We start from the raw sequence: 19,810 nt of genomic DNA, 5'->3' as shown, positions 1-19,810 counted from the left end.
TATAACCACAACACCCTCATTCAAATGGCATGGGAACAAATTATGTCAGTTATAGTAAGTAAGTAAGTCATTTTTATTTATATAGCGCTTTTCCAGACCAGGGTCACAAAGCGCTTAAACAATCAAAACAATATTAAATAAAATATATACTTTAAAGGTCAAGATAACACTGAGAACAACACAGGAGTTCAAGAAAATCAAGGAAAAGCCTTCACGAATAAAAAGTGATGTAAAAATGACTGTGAGCACAACTGTAAATTGACTACTAGTGACAGGTTGATGAGGCCTCATGATACAGCATCAGCTGCTTAATGCTATTAATATATTGGATGATAATGCTGAGAGTGCCATCTAGTGGAATTTTAGGATACAAAATACTGCATTATACTACAGCATCACACAGTTGATTCTGTATCATGAGGCCTCGTCAACCCATCACTATTGACTACCCACATCCACCCACTTAATAAATGACCAGGTAGGATAAAATGACAAAAGGATGTTTACCAAGTCTTGCATCTCATTTAATATTTTCACAACAGTAAGTTCAACAATTTATTATGGTCTTTATTATAATTTAACTAACGTCCCAGATCAACCAAACTATCTTCATAAGGTTTAAAGTTAACTTCTTGACAGGAATATATAATAACCAATCCCATCATATACAAATATTAATAATATATAATACATATTCTTATGTCAGTGTGTCGAAGTTTTTATTTATCAGCATACATAACTAAGAGTACTTTATTATCCAGAGACCCCCTGACCAGTAAACCAAAGTCCACAGGAATGTGAGGACCAATATAATCCCTAAAAAAATAATCCATGTCTGTGTTGTATTAGTTTGAATCTAACACTTAATATTTGGTCAGGGGAGCAGAGAGTGGTGTAGACTGCATGTTAAACGGAGGAGCAGAGAAGGGCTGACGTAAGGTGATGGCCGTGGATGGCCGACGCTTGCGCGGGAGAGTCTGGATGCTGCTGTTGGGGGAAGATTAGGAAACTGCGCTTAAATCGGCCCCGCGCCGTCGCCATCTTGGCTCTAACTACACTGGGCTGCAAGCGGGCTCCCTTCCACCGGACCACACCATTTCGGCTCCAGTTTCTTGCCCGACAGAGGGAGGAGTCGGGGCATTTCTGGAAGTCGGAGCAGCAGCATCAGAGCAGGCGGGCGTCGGGACGAGAGCGAAGGAAAAGGCTGAGGATGAGCTGGATTTTTAATGCAATTTTTCAACACCCCAAAAAGGCATTTGAAGGCGTCACCATGAGCGTCTTCCACTCAGACGGAGGGAGCCGGAGTGCACCCCGCTCTCTCTAGATCCTACTGGGATAAGCCAGATACTGGGTGTAATAACGGTGGAACCAACCGGTTTTTTTTCCCTGGGAAAAGCAGCATCTTTTTGTCTGGGGAGGGAGACATCTATGTGGGGATCCCAGTCCGCCCGGAGGATGCAAAGAGTGACCCGTTTGTGCATGTGAAGCGAGGAGATCTCCACACCCCGCAGTCTGGTCAGTGGCTGCTATCCAGCTAGCCTTAGCTCCCGAGCTATCCACTGGGAGAGGCAGCAGAAGGTGGGGCCGCGGACTGACAGCTAATGTGGCTCTAGACCGGCTAACCCTGGACCTCCTCGCCATCGTTGACCAACCAAGAGGGATTTTTGCACCTTTTAACGGCCTGTCACCCGACTTGAGGCGAGCCTCGTGTGGGTGGGATATATCTGAGGCGAGCATCCCCCCCTCGTTTTACCTGTAGACCATGGCGGACGACGACGTGCTCTTTGAGGATGTCTACGAGCTGTGTGAAGTCATTGGCAAGTAAGTACCGCCATTAAAACACACTGTTGTTAGTCCTTCTCTGTTACACATTAATGATTACACTAAAGATGATTTAAGAGGGATCCCCTTTTACATAATGGACACTGACATGGATCATATGTCTGGTGTATATAAGCAGACACCCTGGAGAACATCTACCAAAAGATGCTTTGAAACATCTTTATTTTTCACCTTCATGTTGACAAGGTGATGCAGAAAAAAAATGGTTGAACAAGATGTATATGCTCTTTGAAAAGCATGTGTTTAGGTTTAAAATACAGCTTGAATATGAATCAATCACTGTTAACTTTACTCACAATTTTAAAGTATTGATGATTAATTTTCATATCTGTATTAATAGATACAACTATATCTCACTATGAGGTACATTTATGAGAGAGATCAAGTACCTTGTTTTATCTTGACCTTTAAAGTATATACTTTATTGAATATTGTTTTGATTGTTTAAGCGCTTTGTGACCCTGGTCTGGGAAAGTGCTATATAAATAAAAATTACTTACTTACTTACTTGTGCTGGTTGTTTCACTGGATTGAGGTTTCAATTTTGATTTATAGTCTTGGATTTAATTTAAAATAGTATTAAAAGTCTGAAAATTGAATTCAACTTCATTCAATTGATAAAAACCCTGTTAATGTTTACATAAATTTTAGACATGGCGAGTAAAAAGAAAAATATCCTAGATTGACAGTTGATACTGATCAATCATGTCGACAGTTGAGGGACAAACAAAACAAGAGTTGAGCAGGGTAGAGGGCTGATGGTTTTGTTGACATTGCCAGCTCTTTCATTCTAGCCCCCCCATGATGACGTAAACCTCACTTTACTTCCCCTCCCACATGAACACCCCCTTGTCTCTTTGATATGCAACATATTGGTGGTCTGAGGGTCCATTTAGTTTGTTTATCAGCCGTAGACTTCTGCTACTGTTGTTCTAATCAGCGCAAGAAGTAGGCAATGGACTTAAACTATTAGTATTTTTGTATATTAAAGTTCAATTCTAATTAACTTGGTGAATATAAAACATTATCAAGTTGTCTAAATGACGCTACAGTATTTGATAAAAGTATTTACCAGCACGTTTAGTTATGGTTAGAATAGACTTCTCAATTAATACGCAGATTGAAGTGTTCAGGTGTTAACTCAAAATAATTCAAATATTTAAATTATATACAAAGTGATGCTAAAATCTCATGATTAATAGTATCAACAGGACAATAAAACATTGTCAAATAAATATTTATATTATGTTTTCAGCTCTATCACCTTGTAGAACACTTGTGTCTCTAGTTTAACTTTACACCTTCAGTTCGTTCAAACCTGATGCACGGACCGTATTATCTTCTTTTATTGTTGCTCTGACCGTTTGTCTATTATTACCCCTGATTAATATCGCACTCAAAGATGTCTCCATTCATCACGTTTTATTAGTGAGTACGAGGATACAAGTGTGTGGTTATCTTTATTTAGTGACGCTTAATCGCACACATGCTTTTTAATCGGTAGTCATCGACGGATAAATGTCGCATGATACCATAAGTCATACCATACGTGTGACTCAGCCACTATAATGGTGTTGTGCAATGACAGAACTCAGTCTAAGGTGAGCGTGGGACTCCAGACAGATCAGACTTGTGACTACATTAACTGTCCTGAAAGAGGTCATGTGTTATTGATCAGAACTGGTTGTTTATCAATGAGGTTCATGTAGCAAATATACTGTCTGGTAAACAATGGGCAAATATGGCCGCCTTCAATAGCTTTAACCATTCTTTGTAATTGTATTACTGAGAATATGAAACATGTTGTATGCAATTTATCAGTCACTTAAAAGAGAACTAAAAACCCTTATATCTTGAAGTGAACTGATTTAAAGCTGTCACACAATTCTTTCATTACATTTTCTTTTTCTGAATGGAAACCTGTGTTCTCAAGAAGCTCAGGTATAGGGTTGTCAAAATACCAACTTTTCAGTAGTCGATACTAATACCACTACATTTTCTACAAGTACATAGCTTTGTCAAATAACAAAACCAACAATACATCATTTCACACACAAAGAATAGTGATGTTAGAATTTTTCCTTATAGATGCACAATGAAAAAAAAAGTAAAACTATTCAAACATTCAAACAGTGTTGAGACACATTAAAGTAATGAAAACTGAAACATTTGTCTTATACATTTCCAAATAATTAAACAAAACTTACAACTATTATACATTTAAACATTGCCAATAAGCAGAGAAAAAAAATGGAGAATACATTTTTCTCACTGAAATTCCCTCACCTTTAACTCTTTAAACAAATGCCTTGCAAGTGTTTGGCAATGTTTAAAAGTGTTTCCTCCTGTAGTTCAATAAATTTCACTTATTGACATGGATTCAACTTATATTTTACTGAAACTTGGAAGGTGCTGCTCTGTGGAGTGATGTGAATCAATCCAATTACAAAAACCTACTTTTGCTCGGTGCCTATTGATTTGGCTGTTCATGACGCATTATTATGATTTATGTGTGTGTGCTCCACTGATGGTTACAAGCACGGTCTAATGTATTTAGAAATATCAATGTTCTTTTGGATGAATTGTTGTTGATAGTAAATAGCTGTCATTATCTACAGGATAAAGTTCTTAAAAGAGCTTCAACTTTGCAACCGTCAAAGTGCATATGAGAATAAAATGTGCTAAACGACTTGCCCTCTTTAATGCTTACATAGAATATGCAACAAAAAACAAATAATATAAATCATCTGACATCTTCTGGGGTGGCCCACATGGTTCCTAGAATAGAACTTAAACTCTGCTTTGTTGAGTCTAACATCCTGTGGGCATCTCTGCTCTACATTTTTATGTCATGCAAGACAAATGCTAATTTCCACTATGCTATTCAAAGAGTTTGTTCATTTGCATCACAGACGCACTCTGGATCATTGTGGTCGGCGCCTCAACAGTTCTGAACCGTACAAACTTGTTCAATTAACACGTTGAAATTTGAGTAATGCTTTTTCGTACACGAGTGTTAATTCGGTCGACACTTTACTCCAATGTGCGACACAATAGGATCTTATCCTGCTGTGAACCTCAACATTTGCCATTCTCCTTAAATGACTCAAAGTTTAATTCTTCATGCTACTTTAACCTTCAGTTAAAATACATTCTCAAAACATACATACAGTATTCATAAAACTTTCTTTCTGGGCGTCGATGCACACACTTTTCCAGACTTCCCTGACAACACTCAACACTGGTTTGGGATCAGACTTTAAGGATTGCTGTTTTACTGGCATAAAAGGGTCACTTAATCCAGAAATAAGGCTTGTTGTGTGTGATCCAACCCCTGTCCTCGCACATTCTTTTCACAAGGCTGCTGTGACCAAACATGAGCCAGGCTGAAGATTGCAACTCTGGGGTGATGTTTGAAGACCGCCGCCATCGAATGTATGCCATGTGTGGGCGTTTTAATGCGAGCCCACTCTGCACAGCTGTGGTGATGTCAGCATGGCCTTTCAGACAATAACATGCTCTCTTCGTCCCAGAGTAATTCCTCATAATCCCTGGATAGTTGTTAAATATTTGTTTCAAACTATATTTTGCAGCCATCTATTATTGTATCTGCTTTGAAGAGAACCAACTTAGTACTTGATTTCCTCTACATCAACATTAAAAATGGTGTTGATGTGTTAAATGTGGCAGGTTCGTCCAACCACATCTTATTGCCTAATGGAAGTTATAACATTCATTGCTGCACATTAGATCAGTGCAAGTACAACTCATTGTTGAAGCCACACGATAAAATATGTGTCTAAAGTTACATTTTTTACATTTGTTTTTAATGTAATTTAAATTGTTTTTTAATTGAAAAATGTATAATTAATGTACATAAAAATAATTGAAAGTTTTATTTTCAACTTTGGTGATTGATTGATTTAAAAGAGTTCCCTTCAAACATTTTGTTTTCGTAGCAATGCATTGACATTCATTTATTTCTCTTTTTACCCTGACTTGTTGAAACGGAAGTTTGAATCAACACATAGGGATATAGTTAGATCTATTTAAAGTTTAGTTTACCTAAAATCCCTCTCATGTCGACTAAGAGTTGGAATTATTTTCAGAATAATCCGTTCGTTTTTAGAATTATAGGCAAAAGTATGTCCATTTTATTAGAGCAACTGGCGCCTCGAAGAAAATAATTGTTCCTGAGAAAATATCTTATCTTATCTATATTTTACGCTCGTTTGTGGCATGTGTTGAAAGTCTAACAGTAGTATTCGGAAAGTATTCCCGTTAAATATCGACAGTAGACTTTATGTAATCTGGGAGTGCTCGCAATAAGTAAATAATAGAGTACTTTCGGAGTACTTCCGGTCTACATTGCTATTATTCTTTAAACGCTTTAATGAATAGTAAAACATTTCTGATGCTGACTCAATCCACTCTGATAAAAAGATAAATATTCACATGTTTTTGTTTAATTGACAAATGGTATTTGGCTTTTATTTTGGAGAGCACTGAGAAAAGTTAGGTAAAAGTAAAGTGTCCACTAGCGATCAGATAGACAGATAGTCAGAAAACATACGTCTTAAAGGGCTGTTTTGCTTTTATTCAGCCTGTGGAGACAGCAACAATAGAAATGACAGCATCATCATGAAACTGAAATAATCTTTTTCGTAAAAGTCTGAATGAATAATGATTTCTCTTCAAGATTTCCTCACAAGACGACCATTGTACCTGTTTATCTTAATTGAGTTGTTACTTGAAAGTCGTGCTACAATGTGAAGTAGAAAGTGGAGTGATAGTTTTTTCTTTGAAGAATGGATGGACCATACTGCCGACAAGCTTGTTGATGTCAGCACAAAGACGGAACACACTTCTAGTCGTCACTGTCTGAGACAAAACGCTTGTAGTAAATGAGCGGTCAAGTCTTCATCAGTCTTGTGTGACTTACTCCATTAGTGTGAGTTGGTGTTGGGTGATAAAATCTGGCCATCGCCACAGAGAAAAATGACGGACACAGGCCTGCTCACCAATAACCGTTAAAAGCTGAAACTTTATGATTTCTTTATTTTCTTGACCTCACTCTGGAGGCCACGTTTTATGTGAACTGCAGCTGCTGTAACTCATCACCACACAGGTTAAGAGGTCAGTGTGGTAGCAGAACTCCAGCGGGTTCCGATGGTGAAAGTGTCATGTTTTACAATGTGGTTCACACATACTTCGGCTTTTGTTTTTCTGGGTTAATTGTCGACCCAGATGTTTCTGATGAGTGTTAAGATCATCGCTTTCATGCCACAAACCCAAGAACTGATTCAACCATACTCTGTAGACATCTAAAATGCAGCTGTTAGTATAATGTTTTTTGCTATAAACTTTGAAAAAACTTTCTGCATGTTGAGTGCAATTTGTGTTTGTGACATCTTGCTACTTATTGGATTTAACGCTTTGTGCTCTTATAACCATATGTGGAAATCTGAAAAAAACAATAATAACCTGTATGTAATGTAAACATTATTATCTAGTTGCTGTCAATATATTTTTTTTAGTATTTGGTTTAAAACATATGTTTGTTACAATAAAAAGGTTTTTTTCTTAGAAGTTTATAAAGTATAAATGATAGCTAGATGGAGCATGTGCCCTTTTAATTGGCTGTTAGATGTCTGTTTGATAAATTGAAAACAAATTAAGAAATTAAGGTAATTGAATAGAAAGGACCATATATAGGACACAAACAGGTAATTTCCATGCAAGTTAAGTACCTCAGTATACTTTTTTTTTTACTTTAAGGTAAGGTAAGGTAAAACTTTATTGATCCCTCAGGAGGTCTCCTTCGGGAAATTGTTTTTTTCCAGTAGCCAGCAATTTTTCATAAACAATAAAAAATAATAGAAAGAAAAGAACATAAGCGGAAGAAGAAGATGACACAATCTAAGTATAAAGATAAAGACAAAGAACATAGAGTCAAAGAAAAACAACAAAGACAAAGGATACAAAGACTAACATGGAACAGAACATCCAGATACTCTCACTCCACTCCTGCCCCCAAACTCAGAATTGTACAACTTAATAGCCCGAGGGATGAATGAGTCCCTGAGTCTATTTGTCTTGCACCTGGGTAGGAGCATTCGTGCACTCATTCTGCTTCTCTGCTCACTGATGACAGTGCTGAGAGGATGACTGTCATCATCCATGATGGACAGTAGTTTGTTCAATGATCTCCTCTCAGCAACTGTCACCAGTGAGTCCAGCTTCATTCCAACCACAGAACCAGCCTTTCTGATCAACCTGTCCAACCTGTTGACACTCCTCTTGGACACATTTCCACCCCAACACACCACAGCATAGAACATGACACTGGCCACCACAGACTGGTAGAACATGCAGAGGAGCTTCTTGCAGATGTTAAATGATCGAATCCTCCTCAGAAAGTACAGTCTACTCTGAACTTTCTTATATACATGGTCTGTATTGAAGGACCAGTCCAGTTTACTGTCCATCCACACACCGAGGTACTTATAGTTGTCCACTATCTCCACCTCGTCGCCTCTGATGGACACTGGACGTGGCTTTGTCCTGGACCTCCTGAAGTCCAAGACCAGCTCCTTGGTCTTTGAGGTGTTCAGCTGCAAGTGGTTCCTCTCACTCCAGTCCACAAAGTCACTTATCAGACTCCTATACTCGTCTTCGCTGTTGTCCCTGATGCATCCAATAATGGCAGTGTCGTCAGCATACTTCTGGACGAGACTCAGCTCTGAGTTGTAGCAGAAGTCTGAAGTGTAGATGGTGAAGATACTACTAATTACTACTTACTATTTACTACTAATAATGCACGTTATCCTGTGTAATTTGAAAAATGAAAAATATATATTTTAAGTGCAGAAAGCAGGAACTAAATAAAGAGTTAGATTGAGTTTTTTAATGCAAAATGGATGGATACAGTTTAGAATTCATGAATCTGGGTCTGAACATTCGACTATTGCAAGTTAATTGTTGTGGTGGTCGTGCATGTTTTTCTTTTTCAAAAGACAAGTTTTCATACCTCGCTGACTTATTTAAGCTGTATTAAGAAACCTTTTTTAATTATCTCTCCAGAGTTTACCCATTAAATAAGACTACTAGCTAGAACTTTAGAACTTCTTTTGGCTTCAGAGCTGCTTGAAATCCAATGACCTCCTGTACCAAAAGAGTTTTCTAGAAGTTAAATTAAAGCCTCTTGTCACAGTTCCTTGCTCGTCATTGTGCTCGTGGCTCAACATGCTTTTGTTATTTCCACAGGGGTCCCTTCAGTGTGGTGAGGCGATGCATCAACAGGGACACGGGCCAGCAGTTTGCTGTGAAGATAGTGGATGTGGCGAGCTTCACATCCAGCCCCGGCCTCAGCACAGAAGGTAAATAATGTTTAATTATGAATATAAAGGAACTGAAAGAGCATGAAAATGCAACTTAACGTTAGGATTACAATGAAGCCTTTCAAGCTGTTCTATTCAGACTCAATGATCCTTTTGTCACACCCGCACAAACACACTGCTGTCTCTAGTCCAGTTCTGTATTTGGCATTTAGAAGTAGCTTCACTGAAGATTTGAATCAGTCCGTTTCCTCTTTAAGTGGCACTTTAGTTCCACAGTCCATTGAGGAATAAGAGCTGTCTTAATGTCAGAAAAGGCTGGCATGACTAATAGCCCGACTCACACAAATTCATTAGGAAGGAATTTGCTTTGCACTTTTTGTCGAATCCTACAGAATATAAAAGATTTAAAAATAAATGTAGATGTATTTTTTACTCTAATCAAACAGTGAAGAGTATATCTGTTGCGAGATGCTCATACAGCAGGTTCTTGAAGAGATTTGCCACCTGTTTGAGTGGTGGTTTTATATGCGTGTCCTAAAGGGACACTGACAGCTTTGTCCACTTCAGACTAGATGCAAGTCAAGGCGAGAAGGATGAAGAGAGTAAGGAAGCGATGACGACAGAGGGTTTTTGGAGAACAGACTCTCTGTTGAGATAAATACAGAGTCATTATCTTCGGTTGCATAATGATACTGGTGGGTCACGACAGAAAGACGCAGATGCTATGCAGAAAAAGAGTGAGTTCTGTAAATGAAGCTCTTGACAGCAGCACTAGCTTCAGCGGTCTAACCGCCCTCTCTGCCAATCATGCTCTGTAATGAGCTCCTTTCTTTCTCTCTGTTCACGTCGACAGATTGGGCTAAAACCCAGACATGTTCATGCGGTTATACAGTACAAAACTCTTCAGATGTGATCTAGTTTTCGACCAAACTAGCAATAGACTCAGTCAGAAAATCTAGTCTAGTCTCATTGCTGTGAATATTCAAAATGTATGTATAAATTCAAGTGTTTATTTTGAATCTGACGAAAAGGTTCTTTCCTGATTCACTTCTTATCAAATATTTGCCATATTTGATATGTATAATTCCATCAATCCATTAGTGTATAGTTTTGTGTTCATAATGTGAAGGCATTAATGAACTTAAATGCCATTTATTTCTGTGACTTTACTGACAAAACTGTGTGTTGCAGATCTCAAGCGAGAGGCCAGTATCTGTCACATGCTGAAACACCCCCACATTGTGGAGCTTTTGGAGACCTACAGCTCTGATGGAATGCTATATATGGTTTTTGAATTGTGAGTTATCCATCGCTTTTTTTCACATGGTTTTTATTATCTGGAAAAATAGCTTAACACACTCTCAGTCATTATAAATGAAAATGATATCTTCCAAACTAAGGAAAACAACGTTGTTGTTTAGTATTCGATCTAATTGTATCTGTCTTTTCTCTAAAGTATGGACGGAGCAGACCTGTGTTTTGAAATTGTAAAACGTGCTGATGCTGGGTTCGTGTACAGTGAAGCAGTGGCCAGGTAAGATTGAATGACATATATATCAGATGTATAACAATATTGACTTATTGTTTTGTTCAGAAGCTTTTTTTTCCCTTAATTGCAAATTTCAATATAAAGCTTTGACATTTTTCTCACCAGTCAATTCGTCTTGTTTTCCTTTATGTCATTGTTTTCATGTTTCTGAACGATCAGTAACTTAAAGACTACTTTGAATTTCTTTGTCAGAAACTTTATTTTGAGTATTTAACGTTACATTTTTAATGTATTTTTCACATTTCGCACAACTTGTGTTTTGTAAATATAACATTTCTAACATTAAATATTCAGATATATTTTAAAATTTCCCTATTAATCATGGACCAGCTTAACTATTTTATTCTGCTTTCTCTCATAAATAATTTGGAAAGCAACTTCACACACTCCTGACTGTTCTTTCAAAATCCATGTCCCATGTGAACTTGACCAATAAATAAGACTTTATATTTACTTTTTATATTTTATGATGAAACTATACGAAAATACATTCTTAAATTACATTAAGATAATGTAAGACATGGGTTTTTTGTGGTAACACTTTTCTGATATTTTCAACACATGCTCATCTTATGTTTATATTTAGTGTGACTATTCATTTGAAAAAAACTTTTTTTTTCCTTCATGTTTTTAGAGCACTGCTGTGATATAATGTAATTTAATCTTTGATAAATGTATTTTCTCTTCTCTTCTCTGCAGTCATTACATGAGGCAGATTTTGGAAGCTCTTCGATACTGCCATGACAACAATGTGATTCACCGTGATGTAAAGGTAAAACCACAACCTTAATCTCATGAAACCCACGTACCACGTCACAAATTCCCCATCAAATGTCAAAATTCTGATGTATAACAGGTAGATTGATATTTAACCTCAGATGGGAATCCCCTGCCAGTTCTAAACTCCTCTGTGGGTCAGTAATTAAAACGTGTGTTTGTTTGAAGTCAGATTATCATCAAACAGTGATAGCAATTGGATTAACCTAACACAGATGCCAAATACCACCAGGCCAGATGGAGCAGCCCCCCCAGACAAATCCTAAAACACAGGCTTCATTTGAAGAATGGTTTTTATTATTCAACCTTTAAAAACAGTTTAATACCCAAAGTGGTGGGTCTGACAGATAATCAAAATCTACAACTTTGCTAAATGACATCACAATGACACAAAATTTAATTCTGCTGACCATCAACAGAAAGACACATAACCCATGCAGCCCATAAACAGCCCACATAACAATTCCTCAGACGGAAGTTATCTTGAAATTCATTGAATCATTTTAACATGGTTGTTTGCAATTATTAAATTGGGAAAAAGAAGAAAAAACTAAAATAAATAATTACATTTTAATGAGTTTATGTATTATTTATTTGTGATGAGTACAATTATATTTGTCTTATATTTTAGAAAATAATAAAAGTCCTATATATATTTAACAAGTCTGATATTTACATGCTCATTGTTTTTTTGTTTTGTTGCATTTATGTTACATTTGCTTTACATTTGAGTTAGAGTGAAAGTCTTGTACTTTCTATTGAAGAAGGAAGCCGCGGTGACCACATAGATTGGTTTTTAATGCAATCCGTGTTGTATTTACAACGATTATCAGTACCAAAGACCTTAAACACATGAACCATTTGAGAGCGAAAAAAACCCCGACTGTGTCCATAATAACATGCTATAAAGTCTCTCACTTGCGTAGCCTCAACGGAAGAGAGGCAGGTTCCATCTATTTCCCTGGGCATTGTCACTTTGTAAGTACAGTTGATCTGAAGCAAGGACGTTTGTGACATGAACAAAATGAAAGTCTCGATCCGTTTCACTTGCTATCTTTGTTGCGCAGCAATGTCTCCACGTCTTTTGGCTCGATGGCATTGACTTTGTAAAAGCTGGCTCTGGGAATGGAAGAGTTATTGATCCAGTTGTTGGGCAAACCGGCTGGTATACTTGAACGCCGGAACTCTACCGTCGAGCTGTTGTACGTCATCTCCGTTTGGGAGGAGAACAAGCTACCAAATCTCTGGCCGAGAGCCCGCATGGCAGTTTTGCGCACCGATCCAGACAGAAGAAAGTACATGACGGGATCCAAACAGCTGTTGAAGGCCGACAGTAGGAGCATGATCTCGTTGGTTCGATCCACCAGCTGCAGGTATTCACAGGGCAGTGATTCGCTGAGCTGGGAGAGGATGTAGACCGGGCGGAAACTGTGGTATGGCATGAAGCAGACGGTGAAGACGAACAGGACGAAGAAGGACTTTTTAGCCGTCCGCTGGTAGCGATTGGCATTAGGGAGGTCTGGTTTGTCCCGAGACACTTTGAGCAAACGCAGTGCAATTTTGCTGTAGGACACAATTAACATAAGGAAGATGAGCCAGAATACGACCACTAGCAATCCGTTGAAATACGCTTTACCCTTGGCTTTATTGCTGCGCTGCTTGTACTGGAAACACTGGCCCGTATTCTCTTGGTCTTCTGCGGTTACAATCATGACCACGAGCCCCAAGAGGGACACACCCCACAGAGCCCCGCATATTGCCCAACTCTGGCCCCACAGCTTTATCCCCATACACTTTCTCGACCTCCTACTCATGTTCAACCGGAGGTACCTGTCCAGGCTAATGAGTCCCAGCAACAAAATGCTGATGTACATGTTCATGTAGAAGAGATTTCCCACCAGCCTGCAGGCCGTTGGCCCGAGCATCCAATTGTTCCCATTGATGTGGTAGAGGATCCGGAAGGGCAGGCATGCGAGGAGGACCAGATCAGCCACGGCACAGTTTATGAGGAACACCCTGACAGAGTTGTGGCTCACTTGTAGAAAAAGGAAGACCCACAGGGCGAAGAGGTTACCGACCAGACCAAAGAGGAAAAAAAGGGAATAGAGGACTGAGAGGGGTAGACGGAGTGCTGAGTCATCAAACGAGCAGTTGCCGGAGACTTGAGCTGAGGCTGGACTTGATAACGAAGACGTTGAGAAGGTCGATGCAAGGGTGGATGTATTTAAGGAGAGTGGCGCTGAAGAGGTGAAGACCGTTGAGTTGGCCATTTAGTATGATGATGAGTGATGTCCCTTTCTGTGATCTTTAAACTCTGCAAATATAAAAGTCATTATTAAAGGTACTCTTGTACTATCATAGTTAATTACAAAATATTTGGAAATGTCAAAAATACTTTCCTCAATAAACCATTTATATTTTCAGTAGGGGTGTGTATTGGCATTAATCTGACGATACAATGCTTCTCGCAGGAGTAGTGATACTATATACTGCGAAACAACCAGATATTTGTAGTATTTCCCGAGTACTTGACTCTGGTGGTGCAGAATTTACAGTCTCTTGAAAAAGTCATTTATCATTTAATTTTTTTTTTAAACCAATATATGACATCAGCTTTAAAAGCTGGATTCGATTGTATCCTCTCATTCTCAGCAAGAATCTTGCCCTTCGCCATCGCTGGGATCTCGCAGGATTTATTCCATAAGTTCATTTGAAGCAAAAAAATATTTATTACTGTGCTGTTGAATAATGATACAGAAAAAAAAATCAGCATACCATGCATATTGATATTTAATTACACCCCTAATAATTGTACCACAGTTAAGTAGTCAAAATTCCATTCATTCATGTCGTTTTAATAATATTTCATTAGTTAAAAATAAAATAGTCTTTAATTATGGAAATTACTAATCAGCTAAACCTGGATGAAGAAAAATCAACCATATTAAGCAACAGTTGTATTGAGTTTCATTTTTTGTGTATAATCTTGAAACGTGTTTCTCTCTATCACTGTTCGCTGTATATTTTCAGTTCCCAGTTCTCTATTTGCTGAGGGAGGTGCGGTGTTTTGTCTTCTACCAATATCATTTAAACATCAGATAAACATGGTACAATTCATTTGTTGTATCTTGGATATACAAGTTTTTCAAATTATACATTTTTCCTTATGAAATCTCATTTAACATTACATTTATTTCTGCTTTTTATCTCGCATTTTAAGACACATTAAACCCAGCAGCAGACAATAATTAAACTGTTAATTTTTTTTATTTCTTTTTAAGAAAAAAAAGCAAATTGAAAAGACAAATCAGCCAATTGTTTTGGATCCACTTACCGTGATCTTTAAATGTAACCTCTTTTTTTCATGCTTTCAGAGTGTCTTCCTACTCTGTGTGCGATTCGCTGTACACTCACGTACACACGTCTTTGATGAAACTTTACCAGTCTCTCTCCTTTAAGTCTGTTTCCTGCTTCTTTCTGCTTGTCTTTGTACCTCCCCTATTGCTTTTCAGCGACAAATACAGAGACAGGAAATGTGACGACAGGTTTTCCAAGCAGAGAAAAAATACTTTAACAGAGGTTTTTCGTTGAAAGTTAACCAAAAGTTCAGAAAGACAACAATCTTTTTTTCAAGTGACGTAAATACAGACCCTTTCATGTCAGCCGTGTGGTGAAGCTCCTGCAAGCTACAATTTAAAGAAATTGTGACAAATAATTACTTCATTTTATTGTTCTTTTTTTGTTGCATATTCCTCTGACCAGTCTTTTCTCTAAATCTCTGCAGCCTCACTGTGTGCTACTGGCCTCGAAGGAGAACTCTGCACCCGTCAAGCTTGGAGGTTTTGGAGTTGCGATTCAACTCGGGGAGTCCGGTCTAGTAGCTGGAGGTACAGCATCACAGTTTTGGACAGTGAAGCCTGGAAAACCAATCAATACACACTGATACAAACCAAAGAAGCTGACGAAGGCAGAGTTTTTAGAAATCTAGGACTCCTAAGACATAAACAAGTCCGACATCCTGCTGAGGAGACACATAGTTAGACTCTGAGCAGACAGATATGTCCTCATTATAGACTCTCAAGAGGCCGGTTAGACACAAACAAAGTTTCCAACAAGGTTTTAATAATAATAATAAGACATCTCCAACCAATCAAGAGACAGTGGGCAGAAAAACTTCAGCACTGATCTGTTTTATATCGTCTGCAGAGCGTGTAGTTATGGTCCATTTACACCTCAATCCTTTACTTTGTTATGCTCTGTAGTTAGGTGGCAAATTGGCAAAGTGTAACTGTTAAAAAAATCTTTATTACTTACATTTTATCTTATTTATGTTAAAATAGTATTCAAGCTAGTGTAGACATTTGCTCGTTTCAAGACTGCAAAAATTACTTTTTTACGTATGGTTTCCTAATGTTTTAATTAGTGTTTATAACTCCCTCCCCACACGTCTGTATTTGAATACGTGTATGTGTTCAAATTTTTATTGCTTTTTATATATTGATCATTATTTTATTTATTATTGTACTTACTTGATTTTTTTCTTGTTATTGTGACTGTGAATATCCCAATTATTGTCATTATTTTTGTGTTCCGTCTTAATATAGTACATTTTTATCGTTAATCTTTGTGCTAACATCGTAAAGCTTTGCTTAAAAAAATACCTTTTTACTGAAACAACAGTTTGGACTGTGATACAATATTGAGTTTAATGCATTCAAAATTAGATTGTTTTTATTCTCTTCTGCTGATGAACCAATATCAAGCTCTGATATTATTTTTTTCTCTGAAATCTTCTAGGCAGAGTCGGAACTCCTCACTTTATGGCACCAGAGGTTGTCAAGAGAGAGCCGTATGGCAAACCTGTAGATGTGTGGGGATGTGGAGTCATCCTCTTCATCCTTCTGTCAGGCTGCCTACCTTTCTATGGCACCAAGGAGCGACTCTTTGAGGCCATCATTAAAGGAAAGTACAAGGTCAGAAAAAGTTTATACACCGTCATGAAACTGTGGTTTATTATGTCACACTTTTGAAAACCCAGAAATATTTGATGGTCGCCGAAAAAAAAAAACGACCTCAAAGGGAGGTGTGAATGTGTTAACAAAACAATGTTACTGCTGATCAGTTTACGTAATTCCCCTGAACTAACTTATTTTTGCGGGTCTTTAGATGAATCCCCGTCAGTGGGCCCACATTTCTGAGAGTGCCAAAGACCTGGTGAGGCGCATGCTGATGCTTGACCCGGCTGAGAGAATCACAGTGTACGAGGCCCTGAACCACCCCTGGCTGAAGGCAAGACAATACTGTTGTACTGTAATAATGGTTTTATTTAGATAATATGAAAACTTCCTCATGGTCATGTAAAAAAAAGGAACCAAATACACAGTGAAAAAAGTGTGTCGGTACCACAAATATTGTTGCTGTTACATTACCACTACCAGAACTAAAGAAAATCTCACATAAATTAACATTTCATTTAAATATTCAAAAATAAACAATAAACAACATCATTTTTTAATTTGATTTGAATGTTTTATTTCATTAGTCCAACAATAATAACGATAGTCAAAACAATAAAATTAACCCAACATGTCCGAAAAGGAGTAGGATGAAGCATAAGCTTAAACACGTAATACATAAAGTCAATTAATGTTAAAAAAAACATACTGAGAAAGCAACTGTGCATTACAATACTTCTTAATAGTATTTAATAAACATGTTTTATAAATATCAACATCACAGTTATCGTTATTACAAGTTGAAATAGTGAGGTCATGCGCGTCTGGTGCACCTAAAATACCCGTATATATATATATATATAAATATATTTAAACAATGCCTTTGAGTGAGGACAACGTCCAGACGTTTGACCCTCTACCCACAGTTGCCTTATGAGGGGCTGAGAGGAAGTGAAGAAACTACCTCTTGTGGGTCCAGACGGGAAGCTTAATTTCTCTCTGTTGTGAGGCTTAACAATATACAGTATATTTATTTTGATTTAATTTAATACATCCTGACTAAAATATTTCATGTATGTATTCAATTATTTATAATGATTTGTTTTCCATTTTGCTTTATTTACTTTATTTACTGAATTTCTCTGTAAAATATGATGGCTTGGCAAATTAAAATGATGTAAAGAAAGTGGATGAGGTAGAGAAACTAAAACTTGAATTAAAAAAAAAATCCTGCAATTGCAGCAAGTCAGTCTCGTCAATCTAAACATGAAATGCACATCCTTTTGCCATTCTTTGTTTTGGCTCACAATATGCAGATTTACATTGTCATTAACTAACTAAAGAGTCTATAAAAAAAAAATTGGTAGTAAATATAGAGATATATAGATGGTAAAGTCATGACAAGCTTTTGTTCCGGAACTTATTGCATAGTTTTCATACTTTTTCTCAGTGATTGTGTTTTTTTTGTGGTTATATAGCATATATCCCTGATGAATTTCAATGCTTTTTTTGTTGTTTAATAACATGACTTACTCTTCCCAAATGTCATGTTAGATATATAAAAAATGTGTGTACTTTCTGCCGTCACAGGAGAGGGACAGGTATGCCTACAAGATCCACCTCCCTGAAACCGTTGAACAGCTAAGGAAGTTCAATGCAAGGAGAAAGCTGAAGGTCAGCGACAATCCATATAAACTGTACATGTAGATATGTTCTCACTGTTTATAAAGATAAAATAACAAAGTAAACATTTAGTGAATTTAAGTTGTTCATTCTGTATAATTGCTGCTTAGGGTGCGGTTCTGGCTGCTGTGTCGAGCCACAAGTTCAATTCCTACTATGGCGACCCTCCAGAAGAGATGCATGATTTCTCTGATGACCCCACGTCCTCAGGTAAACTTTTAATGTTCTCAAACAAGACATGTTGCTGCACTGTAGGGTCAGTGGTTCAAAGATTCAGCCTGCAACCAGATAACGAATTAATGAAAGATGTTAATTTGTTATTTTTCCTACTATTTTTGCAATTAACTTAGAGCATAGCTCTTCTTAACTGTTAGAAAAAATAAGAATTAAAAATGACATTAAACTCATTACTTTATTGCATTTGTTATATATTAAACTATTTTATTTTTAATTATGAACAACAATAGGTTTAAATCTAACAAGTCTTTTTTCAGTCTCACATCCTTGTCCTCCGAGTGACTTTCGCTTCCTCTCTTAAATATATAACTTTTAATGTGAAATAGAACTTAAATAAAAGGTAGAATGTGAATCAATGGTCTTCACGGTGACACCAGAATTCAGTACACAATTGTAGTTCTTCGTCCTACGTTGAATATCACTGGATTTCAACTTATTCGTTTTTGCTGAGGTCTACAGAACCGGGGGCTTCAGACACTTCCTGCCTGTATTTTCGCTGGTGTTCCAGACACAAGTTTTCTTACTTGACTTTAAGTTCAAACGGAGCTCATCTCGCTGATGTGCACTTTTCATGGTTTCTCTTTCTCTGTAATTTCCTACACAACACTACACCTGTTTCCTTTTTTTCATTCACAGCTGTCATAGTAGAAATGACATGTGGGCACACCTGTTCTTCTTGTACTCTTACATAGAGAGTGTTGGATTAAACATCTTGGTGTCAGTTTTCCCCCCATGTTTTTTATATTTATTTTAATAAAACAATTCTGTTTTTTCTGAAGACAGATCTAAGTGTAAACTTTTTTTAAATGCCTGACATATGTCCTTTTTCCTCACATACATTTCTCTTCCAATGTGTTGCTATAAAGACAGTGTACCGTCATGAAGAAATGTCTATTTTTTAGGTTTTAAGGGTTAGGGTTAGGGTTAGATGTAACCATATTAGACACAGTTAAACGTCAGTTAAACTCAAATTTAGACTGCTCTGCTACATTTTATTTTGATGAGGACACAGATATTTTTTGCCGTGTTAAATTCTCCCAGTTTCTGCTTTCAAGTGTAACTTAATTGAGAATTGTACATTGTGTAAATGAGTGCTAACCCTGGCCTGTCTTCCTACTGCTGTGCTGTCTGTAGGACTGCTAGCTGCAGAAAGTACGTATCCCACTTCCTGCCGTGTGAAACCACCACTGCCTCCTTTCATCAAACCTCACTCGTGTGCTGTGCATCTGACTATTTTTAAATTCCTGTCTGTTTCTGTTTAAAGTCTCTGTTAAAACACATTTTCAAGTAATCCGACCACATTCTCACCCAACATGTACTTCTCTGAAGCTTTACCACATCCTCATTCCCTTCGTGTGAATTATTGTTCTCGCATTTTATCAGCAAGCTGTCTTCCCTGACACTCCTCATTGACTTACATATACGTG

The 19,810-nt window shown here is 37.4% G+C and overlaps 2 protein-coding genes across 10 annotated transcripts in view; one reads left to right on the top strand and one right to left on the bottom strand.

Annotated features, from left to right (window-relative positions):
• The first annotated feature begins 1,183 nt into the window (after positions 1 to 1,183).
• LOC148080125 (peripheral plasma membrane protein CASK-like) overlaps positions 1,184 to 19,810 on the top strand; it is a 32,192-nt gene continuing 13,565 nt past the window's right edge. For 7 of the 9 annotated variants that reach the window (XM_087791690.1, XM_087791688.1, XM_087791693.1 and 4 more), the window contains exons 1-11: positions 1,185 to 1,821; positions 9,109 to 9,221; positions 10,374 to 10,479; positions 10,639 to 10,716; positions 11,431 to 11,503; positions 15,293 to 15,395; positions 16,306 to 16,481; positions 16,675 to 16,797; positions 18,054 to 18,137; positions 18,257 to 18,356; positions 19,518 to 19,535. In XM_087791690.1, the coding sequence (XP_087647816.1) occupies positions 1,763 to 1,821; positions 9,109 to 9,221; positions 10,374 to 10,479; positions 10,639 to 10,716; positions 11,431 to 11,503; positions 15,293 to 15,395; positions 16,306 to 16,481; positions 16,675 to 16,797; positions 18,054 to 18,137; positions 18,257 to 18,356; positions 19,518 to 19,535 (1,033 nt within the window). In that variant the 5' untranslated portion in view covers positions 1,185 to 1,762. Of the gene's footprint in view, positions 1,822 to 9,108; positions 9,222 to 10,373; positions 10,480 to 10,638; positions 10,717 to 11,430; positions 11,504 to 15,292; positions 15,396 to 16,305; positions 16,482 to 16,674; positions 16,798 to 18,053; positions 18,138 to 18,256; positions 18,357 to 19,517; positions 19,536 to 19,810 lie in introns of all 9 variants that reach the window. The other 2 variants (XM_087791684.1, XM_087791691.1) reach the window with 2 other exon arrangements.
• Positions 11,784 to 14,943, bottom strand: LOC148080126 (putative G protein-coupled receptor 34). Its single transcript, XM_087791694.1, has 2 exons — positions 14,843 to 14,943; positions 11,784 to 13,822 (listed from the first exon to the last, which is right to left on the bottom strand). Exon 2 carries the CDS (start codon positions 13,776 to 13,778, stop codon positions 12,552 to 12,554), a length of 1,227 nt encoding a protein of 408 aa, XP_087647820.1. The 5' UTR covers positions 13,779 to 13,822; positions 14,843 to 14,943; the 3' UTR covers positions 11,784 to 12,551.

This window comes from Callionymus lyra, chromosome 5, assembly GCF_982586985.1.
Source record: "Callionymus lyra chromosome 5, fCalLyr1.hap1.1, whole genome shotgun sequence".
NCBI lineage: Eukaryota > Metazoa > Chordata > Actinopteri > Syngnathiformes > Callionymidae > Callionymus > Callionymus lyra.
This window is presented reverse-complemented; position numbering and strand designations above follow the sequence as displayed.